General features: G+C 40.7%; 2 protein-coding genes across 7 annotated transcripts in view; one reads left to right on the top strand and one right to left on the bottom strand.

The window, feature by feature from the left end:
- Positions 1-172: 172 nt before the first annotated feature.
- LOC121886444 (ubiquitin thioesterase ZRANB1) lies at positions 173-19,408 on the top strand. Its single transcript, XM_042396423.1, has 10 exons — positions 173-496; positions 957-1,830; positions 8,438-8,625; positions 9,755-9,908; positions 10,805-10,876; positions 11,795-11,993; positions 14,568-14,688; positions 16,393-16,522; positions 18,304-18,533; positions 19,159-19,408. Exons 2-10 carry the CDS (start codon positions 999-1,001, stop codon positions 19,372-19,374), a joined length of 2,142 nt encoding a protein of 713 aa, XP_042252357.1. The 5' UTR covers positions 173-496; positions 957-998; the 3' UTR covers positions 19,375-19,408.
- An 80-nt stretch (positions 19,409-19,488) lies between these two features.
- The window catches only part of ctbp2l (C-terminal binding protein 2, like), a 107,873-nt gene continuing 103,803 nt past the window's right edge, over positions 19,489-23,558 (bottom strand). For 5 of the 6 annotated variants that reach the window (XM_042396419.1, XM_042396418.1, XM_042396420.1 and 2 more), the window contains one exon: positions 19,489-22,801. In XM_042396419.1, coding sequence (XP_042252353.1) covers positions 22,621-22,801 — 181 coding nt within the window. In that variant the 3' untranslated portion in view covers positions 19,489-22,620. The remainder of the gene's footprint in view (positions 22,802-23,558) is intronic. The other variant, XM_042396422.1, reaches the window with a different exon arrangement.

The raw sequence follows: 23,558 nt of genomic DNA, 5'->3' as shown, positions 1-23,558 counted from the left end.
GTACGGTAAACTTAATTTAACAAAATACACATAATTATTATTATATATTTGATGCGACATGAAATCTCCCAGTGCTTTTGAACCTCTCATAAAATAGTTGTGATATTTCTGATAGTCATGAAGGCAGCACAGTACTTTCCTTTTATCCAATCGCGTTGAGCGCTGAGCCAGATGATTGGTGACGAAGGCAGCGTTTATTTTGGCCCTGCTACTCATTTGTCTCAGTGTCGCCGCCATTAAACAACACGGAGGCAATGTAAACCATGGAGTATCGCGGATTTATGCCATGATTCGAGGCGCACAGAGGCTTTGCCAAGCTGTGGTTTACTCTGCGAGGGGTTAATGTGTCCACAAAGGTAAACATGTGAGAGACCAAAGGGGTCGAAATAACTCGGATTGGGAAAGGTTTGATAGAGCAGGAGGAGGGGGGACTGGACGAGAAGGGTTTGTTGTGGTTTTTCAGCAGCACTCGAGAAACGAGCGCAGCCGCGAAACGGTAAGAGTTTGACATATTTGTCTTAAAATATTATATTCTTTACGACTTGTCCCGTGGCTGTGTGTTTTGTGAAATGTTTCGTCAACTGTTGAAGTTGGCGATAGCTATGTGTGCTAGCTGGTTAGCTCAACAGCTACCAAGCTAACACTAAAGACTGAAATATTGTTGTAATACAATAAAGCCACTCGTCCTGTGATTCAGGCTGTTGATCACGCTCAGTACTGTTTCTGGTAATAAACAGCTGGCAGATCATTTTTAGTTTTTCAATCACAGCACAATCTCAGGCTGCCAATGTCATTGAAGATGTCTGCCTAGTTTACAAACTGTTGTCCGCATACTCAGGAGCACCCCATAACATTTCTTCATTTGGTTTGTGTATATAAAAAATACAACACTAGTTTATCATTTGTATTGACCTTCTAGATGATTCACAAATCTTTTGTTTATGACGTACATCTAGGTGGATCTATCACCACAGTTTGACCAAACAAAGTGATCCACAATGACAGAACAGAAGGAAAAATGGTCCTGTGACTACTGCACCTATGAAAACTGGCCATCTGCAATCAAGTGCACGATGTGCCGTGCACCGAGGTTGAGGGGTCCCATCATTACAGAGGAACCTTACAAGATAGGCACTGATCTGGATCCCAGTCTGGAGTGGGACCCTCCCAGAACTGAGAGTGGCAGCAGCCTCCTCATCTGCCCTGACTCGAGTGCCAGGCCCAGGGTCAGGTCAGCCTGCATGTCCGAGATTGCTAATAAGTGGTCCTGCCAGATGTGCACCTACCTGAACTGGCCCCGGGCCATCCGCTGCACACAGTGTCTGTGTCAGCGTCCGAGGACCTGCAGCCCCACCGAGTCCCCCCAGACTTCAGGCTCCAACGCAGGCTGCCGTCCTGCTCTCCACTCCCCTGTGGACACCTGTGAGGAGTACAATGACAGAAATAGACTCAACACCCACCAGCAGCACTGGACATGCACAGCTTGCACTTACCAGAACTGGCCCAAAACTACAAAGTGTGTGGTGTGTGACCACCCCAAGCCCAACAGCCAGGAAGCCATAGAGCTGGGTGAGTCTGCAGAACCCTCACCTATGATAAATGAGCAGGACAGGGCGAGGTGGAGGAGCGGTTGCAGTGGAGGCCAGGGCCAAAGGAGATCCCCTCCTTTGCCCAAGAGGGAAGACAATGTCAAAATGGACTTCCAGAGGATAGAGCTTGCAGCCGGAGCCATGAGCAGCAAAGATGAGCAAGAGATCGACTTCAAGAAGCTAAAGCAGATAAGAAACAGAATGAGGAAAACAGACTGGCTGTTTCTCAATGCATGTGCTGGTGAGTTCTTTTTATACTTGTCCAACCAGTGCTGAAATGATTAAGGGAAATTTAACCAACAACTGTTTTATATTATTGTAAATTATATATATATATATCAGGTTTTGGACTATTTGTCTAACAAAACAAGCAATTTGAAGACATCACCTTGGACTCTGGGAATTTTTGTTGTTATTTTTAACAATTTCTTGGCATATTTTAGATTAAAATATCCGTTATTATTTGAAAAAATAATAAATAGATTACTCAGTAATGAAAATTATAAACAGATACAGCTATAATTTGCATTCCATAATAATAACCAACAGTCAAAGTATTTATTGGGCTTTGAATGTGTGTGAGAATACTTTTGCCTTCATTTCCCTCCATGGTCCACCTGAATGGTCTTGTTGGCACAAAGAATCCATACTCATTTTTCCTTGTAACAACACTTCTATTGTGTGCCAACTTTTTTTCCCCCTTCAATGATGTAATGCTTACTGATGACAAAGCGAGGCACTCCAGTCAGAGGCGACTGTTTGATTGTTTTTGTTCCAATGACACAATATGTAGTTCCTTGTAAGTTCTTTTTTTGTTACAGTGCAGATGGTGCTTTACCCCGTGAAGGCCACGGTTGCACAATAGCGTGATCTACTTGGTGTTTTATTAATGAACGACAACATACTCTGTTGTTTAGACTACAAACATTAGAGTACAATAGGAATTTTGCAAGACACGGTGCTCGTCATGCCCCGTGAGAAGGGTTTTATTTCACAAGGTGGTGCTCTCAAGTGGAAACCGTCTGCTGTAGTGAGAAGCAACACATTACGGTGAATGGCAGCATAATAAAGATGTGCAACTAAATGGCTAGTAGCAATTAGATCCAACTCATCACTGAACCCCTAGCTGCCCTTGCTGTGCTACTGAGAGTGTCTTTGAGAAACTGAGAGGGTGTGAGTGCTTCCCAGCTGGTGGGGATGAATGGGCAGTCTGGGCAGCACTGCAAGAGTGGAGCCCGTGGACCAGAGAAGCCCCTGGCTCGCAGTCAACAGACCCTGTAAACAGTGGTGCTTATGTGCTGAGCAGGGGCCCCCAGGAGGCAAAAATAGCCTTGACAAGACATGAACACCAGTCAACAAAAAAAGCAGAAAAAAAAAGCATGTAGGCAGCACATGATCGGCATCCTCCTGACCTTTGCACTGATTGCCCTCTCCAGCTTGTTGTTGTGGAATAGAAACATCAGTGAGGTCACATTGAGACAGTCCCACTCCCCTCCCTCCCTCCTCCCCCCGTGATATAGACACTTTTAGGCCTTTAACTGCCTTTTGGCTTAATTCTTAATACTGTCATGCTTTTTTATTCATGCTGTGTCACCTGACTTTTTTTTTCAGTTATGTTGCTGTTGGGTTCTTCAAAGTGTTTTGTTGGCGGAGGAAGTGCCTGAGTCGAACAGCACATTACGGCCAAGCCGAGCACTTCCTCAAGTCTAACATTTGATCTCACTTCGCTCTTCTGTTTCCCCACATTTCAAGTCAGATGTTTTCTCAGCACTCTGTATTTGGGCCAAAATCGGATGATCCCATTGATTCTGCTTTCCCACAAAAGGAAGCAGACTCTGTTTGTGTAATATTGTTCTTTTGTTTCATTGAAAGACTGTAACTGGCAAGTCTTGCTGGTGCAGATAATCAGTCTGTGTAAACATATTTTGCTCTTAGTTTTACAGTGATGTTGTGTATAGTTTGTGATTCTAAAACTATGTGGAGGAGTTCTGTTTTTTTTCGCCTTCAAGCACCAAAATGATCTTGTTGATCAGCTGAATTCTTATCTGATAGGCAAAAGAAAAAAAAGTCAGCCACACATGACCACAACATTCTTCTTAAAGTGATTATATCAGTTTGTAGAAATTATGATAAGATATATTATTAAGTCCGCTGATATTAATATACTAGCTTTTATACAGGAACTTGGCCTAAAGTTGTTTGGTCACATGGGGCGTCAAGATTACACAATATTAATGTCTTTCTAGATAGTTACTGTGTCGGACTAGATGTTGATGGTGTTGCCATGACTTTGCAGACTGCTCGTTGAACCCTGACCAATCATAGCTAGCAGGCTTTACAACCTACATGGTGTTCAAAGGTGATTGGATAGTAGGGGTCAGAGGCTTCTTGAGTCAGGGATGGTGTCATAGATGTTGTCAAACTAGATGAGAGAAAGTGAAACATTCTGATGTTTGTCTGTCAGGGTGTCATGAGGCATCCTAGTTGCAGAATTGGTCATCCTCTTTTATTACACATTACACAAGACACTTCTTTTTGGTCCAGATGCCCCGTGTCTGTCAGATCGGGCCATTTTTAGGGCTGATATCATAAAGTCTGATCCAAGAATAAGTGGCAGCACAGCCTCAACCAAACGACTTCTTTGGATAAACAAAGAAAGAAAGGGAACTGTTCCATGAATTTAATTTATTTTTGCTATCCACTATCCACAAATTGCTTTAATTATTGTTTTTTTAGTTCAGAATAATTCCATTTATGTTGTGCATTGTACTGTGAGATGGCAGACTCAACACTATACTTAATGTTGACATTCAAAGGTTGCATACAGTATGTGGAATTGGGATACAGATTGCATCTTAATAACTTTGACCCAAAGCAAGCCAGTTAAATGTTTGTTTTTTTTCACACTATCTATATTCATACACCTGCAAAACAGGTCATCACATTCTTTATTTTCCATGAGATCTCCAACATGGCCTGTAGATATTTTTCAGCCACAATCGTTTGGCATCTATTTACGGATCTGTGTTTGCAAAATATCACCCAGCATGTGTAAAAGGAAACCCGGCCGTTTTTTTGGCACGTTCCAGGCCAGGTTACCTCAAGGTAATTTGTAACTGTCCTCTGCATTGCCAAAGAACATCCTCTCACAAGGCAGTGTCTGTTAAAATTAGCCAGCGTACTTTAGCGTTAACTGTGCTGTGTACCTAGCTGCCCGCTCAGTTCACTCATAACAGATGTTGAGACTACTAGCTCCTCTGGAGGAGGGGGGGGAAGGACGCTAATCTGCACAGACTGTCCTCTGTCTGACACAGCTCTCTGATAGCTTGTCATTATGAGCTACATACTGTAGCCCTGTCTGTTGTGCTGTGTAGTAGCCTGACAGTGTGATAACTGTTCTCACACTGGGTTAGCTAGTGGCTACATCTAGAGGTCATCTGAGCTGCGGATTGACGTCAAGGGCAAGAGAGCCTGAATTCTTTTTGCATATATCTCTTTTCTCCTGCTTGAATTTGTTATGAAAATTCCTCCCACATTTGAATATTAATTGGTAGTGACTAGGAACAGTACAGTCAGTTTGATGGATATTTCTGTAGTGCTTTCATTGAACATGGCAAGCTGTCGGTTAAATCTTTGCTTGTATTACAAGCAGGGACGCGGCTGCTCCGAAAGTCAGTCTTATCCATTTACAAAGCATAGGCCTGTTTTTTAAAAAGGGATTCCCATCGTTCTTTCTACATCAATTTATATTTTGCAGACGTATTTGGCCTGGTAGATTAGATCACATGCATTCAGTTGTCAGTTCATATTAGCTCAAACTAATGTCGTCTAATATAACAGCCCTGCAATAAATCCTATCTGCATGAAGGTTTTAAATTAATTAGGCCTACTGAATTCAAAATTCATGGTCATTTTTAGGTTGTAGTTTGTAGTGCTGTTGAAGTGTATTGTGAGGTGTGTTTTATATTTAATCTAAACATACTAACATAAATGGGGTACCTAATAAGCTGGTAACTGAGTGCATATGCTTTATGATGGCACCAGTGTTCTGTGTAGAAGCTGCCATTTGAATAGTGAGAGCTGCTGAATTGTTTGAATATGAGCTGTCCTTGTTCCTTAAACATATATTGAAAACAATGTAGTTGTGTGTGTGTCTCTCTCCACCCAAAGTTCAGTAGCCTGTGTGTGTGTGTGTGTGTGTGTGTGTGTGTGTGTGTGTGTGTGTGTGTGTGTGTGTGTGTGTGTGTGTGTGTGTGTGTGTGTGTGTGTGTGTGTGTGTGTGTGTGTGTGAATTCCTGGAAAAGCGACCATTTTCTAGTTTCAGTGCCAACATCGGTTTCCTATTTTCTGACCTTCCTTCCTCCCTCCTTTTGTAACTAACATTACACTCCTGCAAGGCCTTCATCTTATGACATACTGTGAGTGCCAATTATTACCATTTCCTAAGTAACTCAACTGATGACATTCATTGCACACTGACATCTCTTATTAAAATAGTAACTAACAATAGACCAAAGTCCAGTAACAAGCAAATAAGAAAAATCTACTAGCTGTCTCGTACACACCAAGCCTTCTCTGTCTGACCCTGCTAATACTTCTTCTCCTTGCACTCTGAAACTTGCACTGCTTAAAGTTAGATCTCTAGATAAAAAGACTTTCATTGTTTATGACATCATTACTGCTCACAAACCAGATTATATCCTCTTGACAGAAACCTTGCTTGATCAAACTCCTAATAAGGAGCTGAATGAAACATCAACAGCTAACTACAATTTTCTACATTGCACTCAGACTAAAAGGAAGGGCGGGGGGTTGCTGTGGGATATAATAATATTTTTAGCTGTAAATCTGTGTCTTTTGGCAATCACCTAACTTTTGAATATTTAGGTCTAGTTATTGAATATGTATATCCTGCTGTACTCCCTCTTACTGTCGTATCATCCTCCTAAACTGAGAGAGAGTTTTCTGGAAGAATTTGGTGAGCTGTTATCTAAAATCACAATTGATTTTGACAGTATTATCATATTGGGTGATTTCATTATTCATGTTGATAAAAGTAACAACTGATACAAAACAATCAGTTTATTAGAATCATCACAAAGGGTCACACACTTAACCTTGTCTTTTCTAAAGGTCTTGATATTGTAGAAACAGCTGTTCTAGATGTTGCAGTTTCCAACCACTATTGCTAAGTTTTTTTTATATAATACACTTCCTTGAACAGATAAATATTGATAGATTCATTAACAAACGTTACATTAATGATGTTATGTCCCAGATCATTTGATCATGTTGCTGTCGGAAAGCTGAACGGAAATGGAGAAAAAAACAAACAAATTAATCTATAAAAATGCACTTAACTGTTATAAGAAAAAGATGAAATCTGCCAGACAGGCGTACATTTCTCAATTGATTAAAAAATAATCAGAATAATGCCTCATTCTCATTCCCTTCAATTGACAAACTGATTAATCCCACCAGATCTAGCCCTCATTTGCCGTTTTCTTTCAGGAAAAAGTCTCTCATATCAGAGATAATGTATCAATTTCTTGCAGCAATAAATCTGGCCTCCTGTCACCCTTACACCAATTTACTGCGATGAGCTCAACGTCTACATTCTCACCTGTTAAATCCAGAGGATGTAATTTAGTGCCTAAAGTTTTGCCTCTTGATTCCATCCCCACCAAATTGTTCAAAACTGTCTTTTTCATTGCTTTATAAATAACATAGTAAATATTATTAATAGCTCCCTGCAGACTGGCATTTTTCCAGCTTCTCTCAAGCCTGCTGTCATCTCACCTCTGTTGAAGAAAAACAACCTAGATCCATCCATTTAATTAATAATTACACACCAATCTCCAATCTCCCTTTTCTAAGCAAACACTTGAAATAGTTGTATACAAGCAACCGGATGGATATCTTTCAATTCACAATATATATATAATACATACCAGTCAGGTTTCAGAGCAAATCATGGCACCAAAACAGCTCTCATAAGAGTAATCAGTGACCTTAAGATCAACAGTGACTCACAGACTATTTCCATTTTAGTATTACTTGATCTCACTGCTGCCTCTGACATTGTTGATCATGATATTTTAATTCAATGGCTTCATGATTCATATGGCTTAGTGGGTCCTGTTCTTAACCGGTTTTCATCCTACTTAAAGGGCAGGAGCTTTTATGTTTCACTTAGTAGTTTTTAAATCCGCAGAAGCAAATATTTTCTCTGGGGTTCCACAAGGGTCAGTCCTCGGGCCACTGCTCTTTAATTTATACATGCTCCCGCTTGGTATCATCATAAAGAAACATAATATATCTTAACATTTATATGAAGATGACACACAGTTGTACATTTCACTTTCCTCTGGTGATGTCAGTCCTGTTAACAAACTAGTAAACTGTATTGATGATATTAATTACTGAATGTCCAGAAACCTTTTAAAGCTGAATACAGACCAGACTGAGATACTCAGTCCTAGAATTCAGAGACAGGAAATTTATACACACTTGGCATCGCTGTCTCCGAAATACAGTGAGCAAGTGAGAAACCTTGGCGTTATTTTGGATACTCAGTTTTGAAAATCACATTACCAATATCACCAGAACAGCGTTTTATCACTTTATTGGGTTTGTAATTGCTGTGTGGGATATTTAATGTACATTGGGTGTATGCTTCATGCTTATATTCTTATAGTTATATTGCATATGTTATGTTACCCATGTTCTTATGTTTATGCCTGTATTTTTATATTTTGTTTTTCAATGTAAAGCACACATTGAGCTTACTTGTAATGAAATGTGCTATGTAAATAAAATTGCCAATTGCCATTTTCCTTCTGCCGTAGGTGTGGTGGAGGGAGACCTGGCGGCGATAGAAGCCTACAAGTCATCCGGCGGTGACATCGCCAGGCAGCTCACTGCAGACGAGGTGCAGCTTCTCAGCCGGTCTTCGGCGTTTGACGTAGGCTTTACGCTGGTTCATCTTGCCATTCGCTTTCAGAGGCAGGACATGCTAGCCATCCTGCTCACAGAGGTTAGTGTACTTATAGATTTGTCTTCACCGCCACAATAAACTTTAGCCAGGTTTGATTAAACCCTTTAACACACTCGCATTTATATACACAAACACACTGACAACTCAGCAGCCTCTAAGAATGCTTGTATGCAGTGATATAAGAAATTATAGGTAATTACTGGTGATTTTGTGACTTCATTTATAGGAGTGCATCGTTGTGCTCGAGTAAGTTGAAAGCTGTTAAAAGTGAAACTGTCATATTAGATAGGGGGAAGTCAGAAGTGCTTCTGTAATTTGGAGGCTATTCTATATTCTCTTCTCGTCAACCACGTCAGTCTATAATTGTTCTGCGCCATAGTAGACGATAGCAGATGCCTGTAATGCCTATAATTACAGTGGAAGTGCACTTTGAGGATTAGGTGGAGGATTAGCCTGGCTGCAGTCCTGTCAGTGCTTCCTAATGGACGTGATGCCACAGAGCTGATGTGGTTTGCAAGGAGGGCAAGCAACGATTCGGAACAGCACGGAGGGCTGCACAGTGAAGAAAAGCAATGAGATTGGAAGAGAAAAGACGGCACAGATATTGCACATAAAATATTCAGACTTTTGTTACTGTGGTCCTGCTCTCTGGAACAAGCTGCATGCTGACCTGAGGTCCATCACAACTGTGTCTACATTCAAAAGCAAACTCAAGAACTTTCCTATTCTCCCAGGCTTATAGTTAATTACTGTGTGTGCGCGTGTGCATTTTTCATTGGGACCTTTTCCGCTATAAACACAGAGTTTTATAAATTAAAGATTTTCTTGTATATGAACCACTTTAAAGACTCAGTGGAACAAATGAGTTAATTTTTAAAGATAGGGCCAATTTCCATAACTTAGGTAAATATAAAATATTTATAATAAGATTATGCTTTGATAATAATTCAGATTCATGTCAATGTTTAGCCACCCCTAATATATCTGACCTAATGTTGTGACACCTCTTTATGTCTCTTGTTTTAAGACTGAAAATAATCACTCTCATTTTCTAAATTTAACTGAAACAGTAACATTTTTTTATGCTTTACATGTGTCTCAAGTATCTGATCATGCCCATATTGGTTTATTTATCTTCCTGTATTCAATCTGTGTGTTTGTCTCTTAGGTGAACCAGCAGGCAGCTAAGTGCATCCCCTCCATGGTATGTCCCGAGCTGACGGAGCAGATCCGTCGGGAGATTGCCGCCTCACTACATCAACGCAAGGGAGACTTCGCCTGTTACTTCCTCACTGACCTGGTCACCTTCACCCTGCCTGCAGGTACCCCACTATATTGTGCAACTCACATCATTTCGCTTAATGGACTTCTTTGCAAATGTGTAATATAACACCACTGTTTATCCTTACATAAATTAAGCTTCATTAGCCTGTGTTGCCAGAATTTTATTTTCCCCTGTAGCCTCAATAAACACCTCAACAACCAGTCTGAACATTTGTCTTTTTGAGGCTTTTGGATAAAGTTTGACATGGGATATTAAAAGCTACACATACTGTGCCAGGGAATAAAAGGAAAAAAAATAATAGTGTGATTTTGGGGATTGCTCTCCTCGCACGTAAATATACAGCATTTCAATGTGTGATGTTTTTCCCACTCACTGGAGAATTGGAAGAATGATGGCCAGCCTTCTTGTGCAGAGAAACAGCAGCTCAGTGTCCCATCCCTGTGGCATAATGTCTTTACTGATATGACATGCACTTTGCTTTTCAGAGCCACCAGTTGTATTCTGCTGCCACTGCCGCTGGGATGAAAGATTATGCAGGCTTCACTGATAGATTAGAATTTTTTTTTTGTGTTATGCCAAGTATTTCTTTGCAGACAGAATTTGGCCCGAGGCCAGCTGCAGGGCTCTCTCGTTCTCTGTTTCTGTCTCTCTCTCTTTCAGACAAAGCCAGTGCCATTCACTATTGAGCCAGAGAATAGCCACCAGTGTTCTGGCTTTGTGTGTGCACAGTTCAATACACACAGAAACACAACATGCTGTACAGAGCTTGTGTTTACAGTGTGCCATTGACAAAATGTCAGCCAATGAATGGAATTGCGAAGAACATCCCCTCTGTGTGTCATTACTGTAGCGTTTTTGTGGCCCTCGGTGCAGTGTACCATTAGGTTATAATGAGAGTGAAAACAGAATATATTTCACCATGTGTCTCTGCAGATATAGAAGACCTACCGCCTGCTGTCCAGGAGAAGCTGTTTGATGAGGTTTTGGATCGAGATGTGCAAAAAGGTATCCAAGAGTTATTCATGTTCATATCTAATGTCTGCCCGTATCCAGTCACATGTATTCAGTCATGATGGGTTTTGGTTACCTGTAATTCATCCGGCTATGCTGTCGTCCAGTGTGCGCATCAGCCATCAGCCACAAGAGGAAAGGACTTGTCTGGTCTTGTGCTCTTCTGTCTCCAAACAGCTCACCACTTCCTGCTTCATCTTCTGTCCCCTCTGTAATTAGGTTAATTGAGCTCACTGGTTTCCTTCCTGCACACTTAGCACATGACACATTCACAGGACTGCACTCTGTGTGTCTGTGTGTGTGAGTGTGTGAGTGTGAAAGCTTGTGAACATGCATGTGCATTTTTGTATTGCACTGAAGGTATCAGAGGAGTCTTGTGGCCTATTTAAGCCTTCATAAACTGGGTTAATGGGGAGAGGTGCTCTGGGTTTTTGGTTTTTCCCATAGAAAGAAGCTGAGGAATCAGTAAATATCTGCAGCTAAGGAATCAGTAGAGGTATGTTTAATGGTATTTCAGGTGGACAGGAAAATGCTGAAAAGCAGGTTCTGCATAGCACAATTCATCTCCATAACTTCTGGCTGCAGCAGTTGCATATTTGAAACTCAACACAGCAGCTAAGGTCCCATGTGGAGTTATGTCTGTCAGGTTTTAAGTCAGTGTAAAATTGTGGTTGTTCTTATAAATCCAGTGTTATTTGATCACTGGTCAGCTGAGGTAAAAAAAAAAATGCAATCACCGTCACATTTTCTCTCCTAAAAAGTTTAATTTCACTCAAGAAATTATCCTCCTTGTTGCTTTTACTGAGGTTTGGCAAAAACAGATTGGCATGAACATGACCTTATGGAACCTGTTCTCCTATTAGTGCCCTTACCTCCATGCATTTATCTGTCTGTCTGTCTGTATATATACAGAGTTGGAAGAGGAATCTCCTGTCATCAACTGGTCTCTGGAGCTGGGCACACGTCTGGACAGTCGTCTGTACGCCTTGTGGAACCGCACTGCTGGAGACTGTCTGCTGGACTCAGTTCTGCAGGCCACGTGGGGCATCTACGACAAGGACTCTGTCCTCCGCAAGACCCTTCATGACAGCCTGCACGACTGCTCTCATTGGTGAGGCACCCAACCTTACACTCCAGTCCCTATAGTCATTTACATCCAGGAAATCTTTCTGTTTTTTTTAGTACTTGAAATACTTTAATTTGCAATGCAAAATGAAACATATCTTTTTGAAATATAAATTTGACACAATAAGACACGTCTGGCTTTCAGTATTCCTAATTATTATGGAAAACTAACTTGAACTATGAAGCTTGACATCAGACAACAGTTCTGTGTGTCATCAATATGAAAATCAAGTGCAACATTTGCAATCAATCAATTGCAACACTTAAGACCCAAGTCAACGTTACAAATGTTACATTTAAGTAACTGAACATTGGTTAATGACATACAGTATACAAAACTGACTACACCCCTACTCATTAAATCATTAAAATGTTAAATGATTCAACATTGTATCATCTTACAATAACTGTAGTATTTTTAGGGTGGAATGTAGGGTATTTGATCTTATTTGTGACCACTGAAACAAAAATGATTATACCTGTGACTTCCAATTAAGACTAATTGCCTGAACAAGGGTAATAATAATAATAATAATAATAATACATTTATTTGTACAGTACCTTGCATACAAAAAAATGCAGCTCAAAGTGGTTTACAACAAAATAAATAATATGCACCAAGTGATTCACATCAAAAAAGACATAAAATGAACATAAAAACATAAATGTACATAAGATGGAAATAAAACCCACTTGGTAATATTAATAAACACAAGATAAAATAAAGTGAAAATACAATGCATAGAATGGGTACTTCAGTGGTGGTAATTGAGTCAGTGTTTCACCTTGTGTACACAATCTGTAAATCAGCACTTAGGCCATATAAAAGAACCTGTGAACACCCCGACTTTCTCACTTTTGGCCTGGGTTGTGTCTAATGCAACATGGCTCCACATGGTGAGGAATTGCTTGAACAAGCAAGAAACCAGATTGTGAGACTTCATAAAGATGGGAGGGGGTACAAGATCATCAGTAGGCTACTGAACAGAAGCCAAAACACAGTTGCAGCAGTGGTTAGGAGGTACAGGAGGATACTACCAATAACAGAAGGCAGTGGCCGTCCTTGAAAAATGACGACATGCACAATTCGCTATTTATGCAACCTTGCATCGAAAAACAGACGGGTAACTGCTTCTGACTTGGCACAAGGATTATCTGTGCAAATTGGTGTTTCAGTGACTGCTCAGACAGTGTGAAGGACATTGCATGAAGTCAACCTCTATGGATGAGGTTCAAAAAGAAATCCATTGCTTACAAAACGGCACAAAACTGCAAGATTAAACTTTGCTTAAGACCATGAAAAGATGCCTGAAGCCTGGCGGCACATTGTTTGGTCAGATGAAACCAAAATAAATTTGTTTGGATCGGATGGGGTTCAGCATGGTTGGCATGGACCTGGCCAGGACTACCACAGTGACTGCATAGTACTGACTGTGACACATGGAGGTGGGAGTGTGCAGATGTGGGGCTGCATGAGTGCAAATGGTGAAGGGGAGATGACCTTTATAGATAGCATTATGAATGCAAGTTTATATACCCAAATACTGAATGAAATGACTACCAGTCTCAAGAAGGATGACAGGAGAGGGATTTTCCAACATGACGATGATCTCAAACACACTGCAAAAATCACATAAGAGTATTTAAAGAAGGGAAAAAGTGAAAACTACGATCTGCCCAAGTATGTTCAACCGAATTGAATCCAGTAGAGCACCTTTAGAGTATCTTAAAGAGGAAGGTAGAGCAACAAAAACCCCTCCAGCAAAGAGCAGCTGAAAACAATGACAGAACATCTCTCCACAGATTTGGGCAAGACTGGTATCATCTCTTCCCAGGAGGATCCAATCTGTCATCAAAAACAAAAGCGGGCATACAAAATAATAAGAAATAAAAGAATGGAGTCTCACTAATGAAGGGTGTGCTTACAGTTGCTGCATTTCCTTCTTAAATACGTACTTTTCATTATAGTTTAATTAGTCAAACATTCTGTTTTTCAAGTGAATTGGCTTAATTTTTCTTGCCTAAGAGGTTATTCCACTTCATAGACATGTTATAACTAATGGTGTGTTAAAGGTTTTCCTGGTTGTCTGCAGCCAGTGGACTGCTGTTGCCGTCGTGTCTCGCTGGCATTTGGCAGTGGTTTTAATAATTTGACTTACAGGCTCGCTGTAGATGCATTACCTCAGGATATTTACATACTTCCCTTAGCACAGTCAAATACAGGATGATTGATTGCTTAATAAAGGTAATGAATGAAAGCGATGTTCTAATGTGTATTGCAGTAGTTATGAGGATTTTGTTCATCCATGACTGTGTGTCTTCTTATTATGAACCACCTAAATTTAGCGTTTTTAAAGGTCTTGGATGTGGTTATTCTCAGTCATTTGATGCTGACAGGAGATACTGTTTCATCAATGTTTGTTCTCTGTGCACTACTTTCAGTCGGAAAAATGTCACCCTGCTATGTAAGCAGGGTGACATTTGATACCTAAATTTGATTAAAGTGAACTTTAAAACAAGTGTAACCAAATGTAAAACATGCTTTGATTTTTTTTAATAGGTTTTACACACGCTGGAAGGAGTGGGAGTCGTGGTACTCGCAGAGCTTCGGTTTGCATTTCTCCCTGAGAGAGGAGCAGTGGCAGGAAGACTGGGCGTTCATTTTGTCTCTGGCCAGCCAGGTAATTACGAGGTTCCTCCTGGTTTACTCACATCCTTTAATTCACAACCAAACGAAAGACAGAAAACAGCTCAGTACGGTGGTGTAGATGTTAAGGACGGGGGAATAATACCTGGAAAAAATCAAAAGGATGCATTTTCATAGGCAGAATGGCAGGTTTATGATCATCATGTTAGAAATTCAAATGTCATGTAATAGTAGAAGTGACACCAAATTAATTATGGCTATGATCTGTTTTAGAAGATGATTAAACTGCATGTCACACATTTAATAAATGCAGGAAGTTCACCTCTCATTTATACAAAAAGAGCAAACTGTATTCTGTCTCCTTGTTTTTTTTTTAATTCATATTTTTGCTGTTGGAGAAAAATAAGGTAAACAAGAAAATCTTTCTTCTCCTGTGTAAAGGCACCCTGTGGATTTTTCTTGTAAACAAGCGCGCTTCTATTTACATTCAGTGTTTCTCACCAAAACGCATTGTGTATGAATCCTTTAGGCGTAACACACGTTTGAATGCAATTCCTTCCTCATGAAACATTTATAAAGCAGATATTTCTTTAAATTGCGATAAGTCCACAGCAGCGGTGGTTCATGTCTTGGTTTTCAATTTTGGTGTTTATTTATGTCTCAACACACGACTCTTGAGAGCCGCTGTCTTATAGTGGCCAGGAAGTCAGACAGAACTCCAGTTGCATCAGTCTGTGGCCATGTGTGCACAGTACTGTACTTGACAGCGCCTTTGAGGAACCATGAAATTACATTTTTTTATTGATAAAAACAAATTAAAATACTAAAGCCCTTAGAGAAAGACAGAGAGACAAAAGTCTAAATATTGAAACCAGGATCAACATGCTGATAGACACAAACTCATAAACTCACAAAAAAGATGAAAGCAATTTAATACTCCTACATATGAGCACAGTGTCATCTTAATGCCTTTTGGAGTGTTGCTTATTAACTTTCACGCCACAAAAGCTGATTGACCTGGATTGATCCGAATGGGGGAAACACAATTGGATGAGAAGCACAAGGGGGGAAGGTGGTTCGTGTGTGTGTGTGAATGACAGGAAGGACATAAGCAATTATCGTAGATCCCCTCAGATGGAGTTGTAGATGGACTGACAGACAGCTCATCTGCTAGGCTGGCACGCCCGCTGAAGCAGCACTCCTTCCCTAACATGTGACCACGGGATTACAGGCATTTAGCTCCCGAGAGCCACTCCACCGGCAGTATAAACAAACACAGCAAGAGCTACCATGTGATAACCTCGTCTAAAGGCTTTGACAGTGACGGAGAGATGAGATCCAAAAAGATAAGATCAGCCTTTATAATCTCTCTTAAGTATGGATGACTTTGAAGCCCCCCTTTTTAACATGAAATGCCATTGTGGCTGTAGTATATTTAACAGCACAGCAGTTATGTAATCTGCTTTCTGCTTATTCAGATAGTACAACTGAGAGATGAGGAGGAGCGATAGGGTGGCACGCAGACCTACTCAGACCTGCTGTGTTGCAGGTTCACAGTGTGCCGGACACTCTGAGTATCGCAATACGATCGCAGTTCTTGGCAGCGACTACTTCTCACCCTCCGTCACTATTTTTAGTTGTGTTGATATTGAATGTACAATTGGGGAAGTGTATATGATTACATCTACTGTATGACTGTACATGTCTTCTGTTTGTTTCTCCTTTTTCCTCCACACAGCCCGGGGCCAGCCTGGAGCAGACACACATTTTTGTTCTCGCACACATTCTTCGCAGACCGATCATAGTCTACGGAGTGAAATACTACAAAAGTTTCCGTGGGGAAACGTTAGGCTACACTCGTTTTCAAGGTGAGGCAGGATTTCAATAAACTTGAGAGATTTTAAATACTCATTTATATTGTGAAACTGTGCTGATATTTAACGTTTTAGTCAAGCATGGGTTCACCCAAATTACAAAGACTTTCACTTATCTCTTGTGGTATCTAACCATGCAGGGTTTTTTTTGCTGTTCACAAGCTGGGAACAGTTTTGATAAGAACCCATAGTCCCCTTAAAGCTGTTGACAGGCAATGCATTTTAGTAATTTTCCATAAATAGAACCCCATTCACCGCTATTGTATTGGAGTGAATGCAGAAAACTCAGAGATGGATATCTCAAAACCTGGCCGAATAAAACCAGATGACCTGGCTTTACTGTATTCCACTAGAGGTAACTGAGAAAAATGTTTATTTTAGAGGGGATAGATCATGCTTTTTGTGATATATATATATATATATTTTTTTTTAATACTGTGATGATGTCTGATGTCATGTCATGTTAAACATTGTCAAAGTTCCAAAATTTGAGGGAAATGTGTGTAAAAATGCCCCCTGTGGGTCAAAGGTCAGGGCTTCAGCCTGCTCTGAACACTCCATTTGCAATGTTACCTCTACATCCTCCTCGTGATGACATCAGATTGTTCGCGCATGCCCAAAAATGCCTGTCTGCTTCCTTAGTCTTTGTTGCTAAGATTGTTTTATGGGTTGTGAGCATTGTCCACTCATATTTTGGATCGGATTCGAGCTTGAACATGTTCAGATGTGTTTGAGCGGTTTCCATTTTGAGTAAAGAAGAAGAAAAAGAAGTAAAATCCCACTACTACTGTTTGTTGACAAATCCTCTGCAGAGATGCAACTTCTGGAAGCTAACCAATCAGAACAGATTATCATTAGGAGGATGGCCTTAAAGAGAGCTAAAAGCAGCTAAAAAAAACCTGTTTCAGACAGAGGCTGAACTGAGGGGTTGCATAAAGGACCAGTGTAAGATAAATAAGGAGTTTTTAAACTGTGAAAGATATACCAGTAAAGCCCCAGAATAAAAAAATATAGACCTGGAAATGTGCATATATGTCCCCTTTAATATGGTATGAACTGACCTCTTAGGTTCACTCAGTGAACTGACTATGTATTTCTAAAGGCCCTGAATTTTATCATGGAGTTTGGCTTTGAATTCTAACTCTGCACACCAGCAACAGAGCATGAAATAAGGTCCTTGAGTCTTGCTTAAAACCATTTTTATAACTTGTGAGGAATGAGCAGGAGTTTTACAGTATATGGAAACTAAGGAGAGGACAGCTGGGGAGTAGTCACTCAGCAGCGCATCATATCTTTACCTCAGTTAGTCTTTTGTACTGCCTTTCATTTGGATAAAGAAAATAACCTCTGATGATTCATATACATTCAAATCAGTGTGCAGTGTGGTAGGTCATTGAACAGCATTAAATACTAACCAGAGAGAAGTGGAGTCGATGTAGAACTGGTGACATGGTTTCAGCCTACATTGCACACTAATTGTGTGGTGATTGGTAGTGTGTGTTTGACCTGGCAGAAGCCAGAGAGAGAGGGAGGGAGGGTGAAGCAGGGCACCAGGGTGCGCCACAGAGCAGTTCTGTGCCCACAATGGGTCAGTTGTCTCTACTCAGCTGAAACGCAGCCACTTCTGATGTCAGGTCAGATCTGAGACGATGCTTGGCCCCGAGTGACATTCACACACACAGCGGAATCCGAATATACAGCCGCAGAGCGTCGTGGCGAGCTCCCAGCTGGTCTGACTCGCTTTCTGTGTGTGTGTGTTTGTTGTGCGTCCTCAGGTGTGTACCTGCCTCTGTTATGGGAGCAGAGTTTCTGCTGGAAGAGCCCCATCGCTCTGGGCTACACGCGGGGACACTTCTCTGCCCTGGTGGCCATGGAGAATGACGGCTACGACAATCGCGGTGCGGGTGCCAACCTCAATACTGACGATGATGTCACGGTCACTTTCTTGCCACTGGTGGACAGCGAGAGGAAGCTGCTGCACATTCACTTCCTGTCTGCACAAGAGGTAGGGACTGATACTAACATATGTAAAGCTAGAGCTCTTTTTTTTAATAATGAAAACATTTTGAATTTGAAAGGACCAAGAAATCCTGCATACCGTCGATCACTTGTACTCACTTAATTAAGATCGAACACTTCCTGATGAAGGTCTGAGAATTGAAACGTCATTAATAAAGTGAGTACATGTGATTAACAGTGTGCCGAATATCTTGGCCCTTACACAGTCACAATTTATGATCTGAAGCACCTGCTCACAAGATTTTCTGGAGTGTAAGAACTTTGTATGTTACCTGCTAAAACCATTTTAAATTAAAAAAAAAAAGTTGAAATAGAATTTTAAAAGCATCATTTACATTGTAAAAATTACTACAGTTTTACCAAATATTTCCTTGCAGCAAAAACCACAACAAAATAAACAAAAATAACTTAAAAGATATGCTCCCTTTTTGGTGAAAATTGGTTTAAAAAAACCCCTTTTGTACAGCTTATGGTGTCAGATTACAATAAAGCGTACTGCTGTGAAGTGGCTGTCTAGGTTTGCGATACAAGAATGCGGTTGCCAGTTGTTTCATGCCTTAAACGTTCCCCCCGTTTTGTTTCCGTGACGCCTTGTTTGTCTCGCGACTCAGATGGGCAACGAGGAGCAGCAGGAGAAGCTGTTGAGGGAATGGCTGGACTGCTGCGTGACAGAAGGCGGCATGCTGGCAGCAATGCAGAAGAGCTCTCGCCGCCGTAACCACCCCCTGGTCACCCAGATGGTGGAGAAGTGGTTGGACAGATACCGCCAGATCCGCCCATGTGCCTCTCTCTCTGACGGCGAGGAAGAGGAGGACGAAGACGAGTGAGTGAGGGGGGATGTAGAGGGGGGGGGGGGGGGGGGGGGGGAGAAAAAAAAAGAAAGAACTGGACACTGGCTGCAGCTTGCAGGCTCTGGGAGAGTAACTTACTATCTACATTTCTTTCTTTTTCTTTTTTTTTTTTTCTCCAAAATGTAAATCTTTAACTTGTAATAATGCATGTGTTCTGTGAGCTCTGTGATAGAAAAGATACCAGCACCAACAAACTGAATCCTGATTACTGCTCCTATGAAAGCACATCAAGTCCACTTAGTTTGCCTTCCTATACTCCGATTTTTGTTATCAAAGTAATTATCTTGTATTACTCCACCTGAGAGAAATACTAGTACATATAGGAAAAATATACTGTTCGTATTTAAGGAAATCCCGAAACTGCACTAGATGAGAAATTTCTTTTTTTTTTTTTCAATTGCCTGACAGAAATTTTGCTTATAACTGAGAGAGGAAGTTAATCCTTGTTTGTTTGTCAAGGTTTAAAGAGCACCTGTTTTCCTGATTGCTGATCCCTCTGCATCCCCTTCTGATGTTGGATTGTATTTATTTGTTTAGGAGAGTTAAGGTGCTGAGGTGATACCTTCTTTTTTTTTTTTTTTTTTTTTTTTTTTTTTGTTTTGCCCCCGTTTTATCTGTGTTCCGTTTGATCCATTCAGTCTTGAAGTATTTCATTTTGCACAGATAATACCTACATTCTGTGAGGGGAGGGAAGGAGGGAGGGGTGGGGTGGGCCGAAAAAAATGACGTACAAGTTTACTGACATTTTTACGTGTGATTTAGTAGCTCATGTTGATGTTAGAGTGGGTGGTGGTGACGCTGGCGGCGGGGGGGAAGAGAAAACCAAACACTCTGCCTCTTTCTATGGAGTGCATTAATATTAAATATGACTCACTTGCATCCTCTTTGTTCTCTCGTTATTGTGAATTTAATGTGACTGTTTGTGTTTTGTTTCCTCTCACAACAGCTGAAATTACAGTTTGTAAAAAAAAAAAAAAATCACTTGGTGACGGAGGGTGAGAATGTTTCTAAGTGTAATTTGTCAGGCTGAAGAGCAAAGTTGTAATTAGAGTTTTTAGAGGAACTGAGCCAAAATCTGATCTGATCTTTTAACGTCTTGTGAGCAGCCTATGAATCAAAACATCAACACAGAATTACTCTTTACTGTAACTATTATATTATGTTCAACAGGATCTCTATAGTAGAATGGAGAAACAAAAGCATGAGATGAGGAAATCCAGACAATTTACTAGACAATAAGGGTTGAATAACTACAAATACAGTGAACTTTCTATCATCAATAAATGGTTTAATAGTTTATTTAATTATAGGGTTAGTAAATATTGTTGGTGTCAATTTTTTTTGTCTTTTTCATGAGTCATTGCTCGCCCATGCAGCATTTTAGTATCCACTATGAGAACCTGTTGATACTCTAGCGCCCCCTTGTGACCGAGGATGAAACAATACAAAAGGAAGGTGTCAACCAGAAAAATATAATCTGAACATACTGTGCTAATTATGCAACGTACAAAAGTCGATCATCATAATCAAACAGTCGGTACAGACAGCTGGTTCTCAGAATCGTATCTTTTATTTGAACTGCACTGAATGCTAAATGTTCACCTTGTACAAGAAACAAATACAAATACTCACACTAAAAACAAAAACATACTGCTGGCTGCCTCGTCTGCTATTGTTGGGACACTAAGTAGGAGTTTCTGCTATTGCTCTTACAGAGTACAGGATGCCCCAAAGAACCTGGCCTTCAATAGAAGAAAATATAAGAAAGAGAGAAGAGATAGGGTGGATCACATAGGACTATGGTTATAGGAACATTTAACTAGGCAATACAAATCTAACAGGACTCTTCAAAACTCTTTAACACCAAAAACGTGGGATGCGCCTTGTATATAAAAATACCACAATGGAGAGGATGAGGGAAGAGAAAATATCCAGACTAACCAGATTAGTCATATCTTTTTTTTTTTTTTTCCTCAAAGACAAAATTCTGGGAATAAACAATATCTGCAAAAAAGTGTTTTCCTGAGTCATTAAGAAAAGTTTGCTTTAACCCTTTCCTGTCTTCAAGAGTGTGAACTGTGCTCAAAGAACGGAGGGAGTCGCAGTTTGTCCGCCGCCGCCGCCGCCGCCGCCGCTGAAATAGATGAGATCGGACGTCCGGTGGCTGTCAGTCAGCTTCAGAAATGTCAGTTTGTCGGCACAGATGCAGTCACACCGACCTCCTCGAGATTTTTTTTTTTTTTATGATTATGGAAAATGTTCTCTTCAGTCACACAACTCTTAATAACTAAAAGGAAAAGTTAAATATTTAGCTGGCGCCTCCCTCTAAGTTCATCAAACTTCAGCTGCAATCAAGTGTATAAAGTTTTGTTTAGTGTTACCTGCTGATTGCCTCAGAAAATAATCTCAACAGTTGATATATTGGAGCAAATTTATGCCCTCTAGTGGTGAAAAACTGTAACTGATAGCTGTCATTTGTATTATTATTGCCAGGAAAGGGTTAAAACCCACTCTAGATTACTATAACTGATGAGCAATCTTTTCTTTTTGTTTGACGAATGATAAATATATATAAGTTGATAATCCATTTTAAGTCATTCACACTGAAGATCAAAAGGAAAAAAAATAATTCTCTTCTGAGGCATAATGAGGGGCCTAAACAACACACATTAGTTACATAAGGAGGGTCGGAGCTGGGTGGAGGAGAGGTGGGGAGGATCAGAGAGGGGAGGGGTTGGGGGCGGGGCGGAGGGGGTAAATAAGGTCCAGTAGCACATGATGCCAAAGTTTTTTTTTCTCTTGTTCTCCCGTTGGTGTGTCGAGATGCAGGCCTACGTCTCCCATGAGCTCTGAGGTGTAAAGGGTCGGGACAGAGTCTCATCGCGTGGCTGGGTAATCCCGGAGTGCTAAAAACACTGGACTCTGTGTCCACAATCATAGGCGTGTCCCGAAGAAAACAAACAAAGAAAAAAAACATCATCATCAAAGAGTAAAGTCGGTACTGAACCCAAAGAGACAGAGAGAGTAAAAACTAAAACGTTAAAAGTACAAATTCCCCGGAACACTTCTTTTGTTCCCAGTTGCCGACTGATTGACAGGCAGCCGCTTGAGTCGTTTCACTGTCTCTTGGTCCCAGTTGGTCAGTTGCTTTGTGATTGGTTGGTTCTGAGTGTCGACGGGTTGGAGATGAGATGTTACCGTTTTTTTGAATCCCTTCTGCTGCTATTGCTCGGTGAGGTGCTCTCTGGTCTCGCCGTGTTTGGAGGGCTGGTTGGGCGACGGGGCCTGGGAGGGGTGTGTACCAGAGGGCAGGGTGTGGGCGATGGGCACCCCACCTGGCACCATGCCCTCTAACGCCCCCGGGATGCCGCCTGGAGCCACTCCAACCACACCTGGCGGGTATCTGGTGAAGGGGGGGGGGGGGGGAGGTTAGAGATTAGTGTTGAAGATGGAGCGACTAGCGGAGTGTAAGTGGACTCACGGGTTGATCAGTCTACATTCCCAACAACGCAAAAGAACCAACCTGACATCTACTGATACTACTGACTCTTTTCCATCTCGGGAACCTTTTTTAAAAAATATGAGAATTTTTGCTGCATTTCTGTTACCTGCTTCTGACAAAGCAGTTGATGTGTGAACAAAGTGACAGTTTAGTCTGGAAAAAAAGCAAGATGAAGAGGTAGAGAACAAGTTTGCTGTTTCGAAGCGGTTAGTACTAAAGCAGTAATATATCCAGAAAATACTAGATTCTATCTAGCAATCACAGTGTTTTCTGTCTGCATGTGTCTTTTTTAACACACACACACAGTCACGTAATGTGAACACCATGTGGAAAAAATTGTATGGCTGCAACTGCTTATTTTCATTTTATGATTGTTTAGTCTATAAAATGTCAGAAAACATTTGTTTACAAGTTCTGAGAGCCCGAGTTGACGTTTCCAAATAGCTTGTTGTGTCTGACCAACAGTTTAAAATCCAAACATATTAAATTTTATAAAGATATAAAAGAGTGAAAAGAAGCAAATGGCTGTTTTTGAGAAGGTAAGAAGCTTCATAAATCAATTTATCAATTAGTAAAACTGTTAATTATCTTTTTCTTTCATTGTTTCACCTCTAAAAAAATTGCATCTTAAGCAAAAATGTTATCTTTTGGATCCTTA

This window comes from Thunnus maccoyii, chromosome 20 (assembly GCF_910596095.1).
Source record: "Thunnus maccoyii chromosome 20, fThuMac1.1, whole genome shotgun sequence".
Taxonomy (NCBI): Eukaryota; Metazoa; Chordata; class Actinopteri; order Scombriformes; family Scombridae; genus Thunnus; species Thunnus maccoyii.
This window is presented reverse-complemented; position numbering and strand designations above follow the sequence as displayed.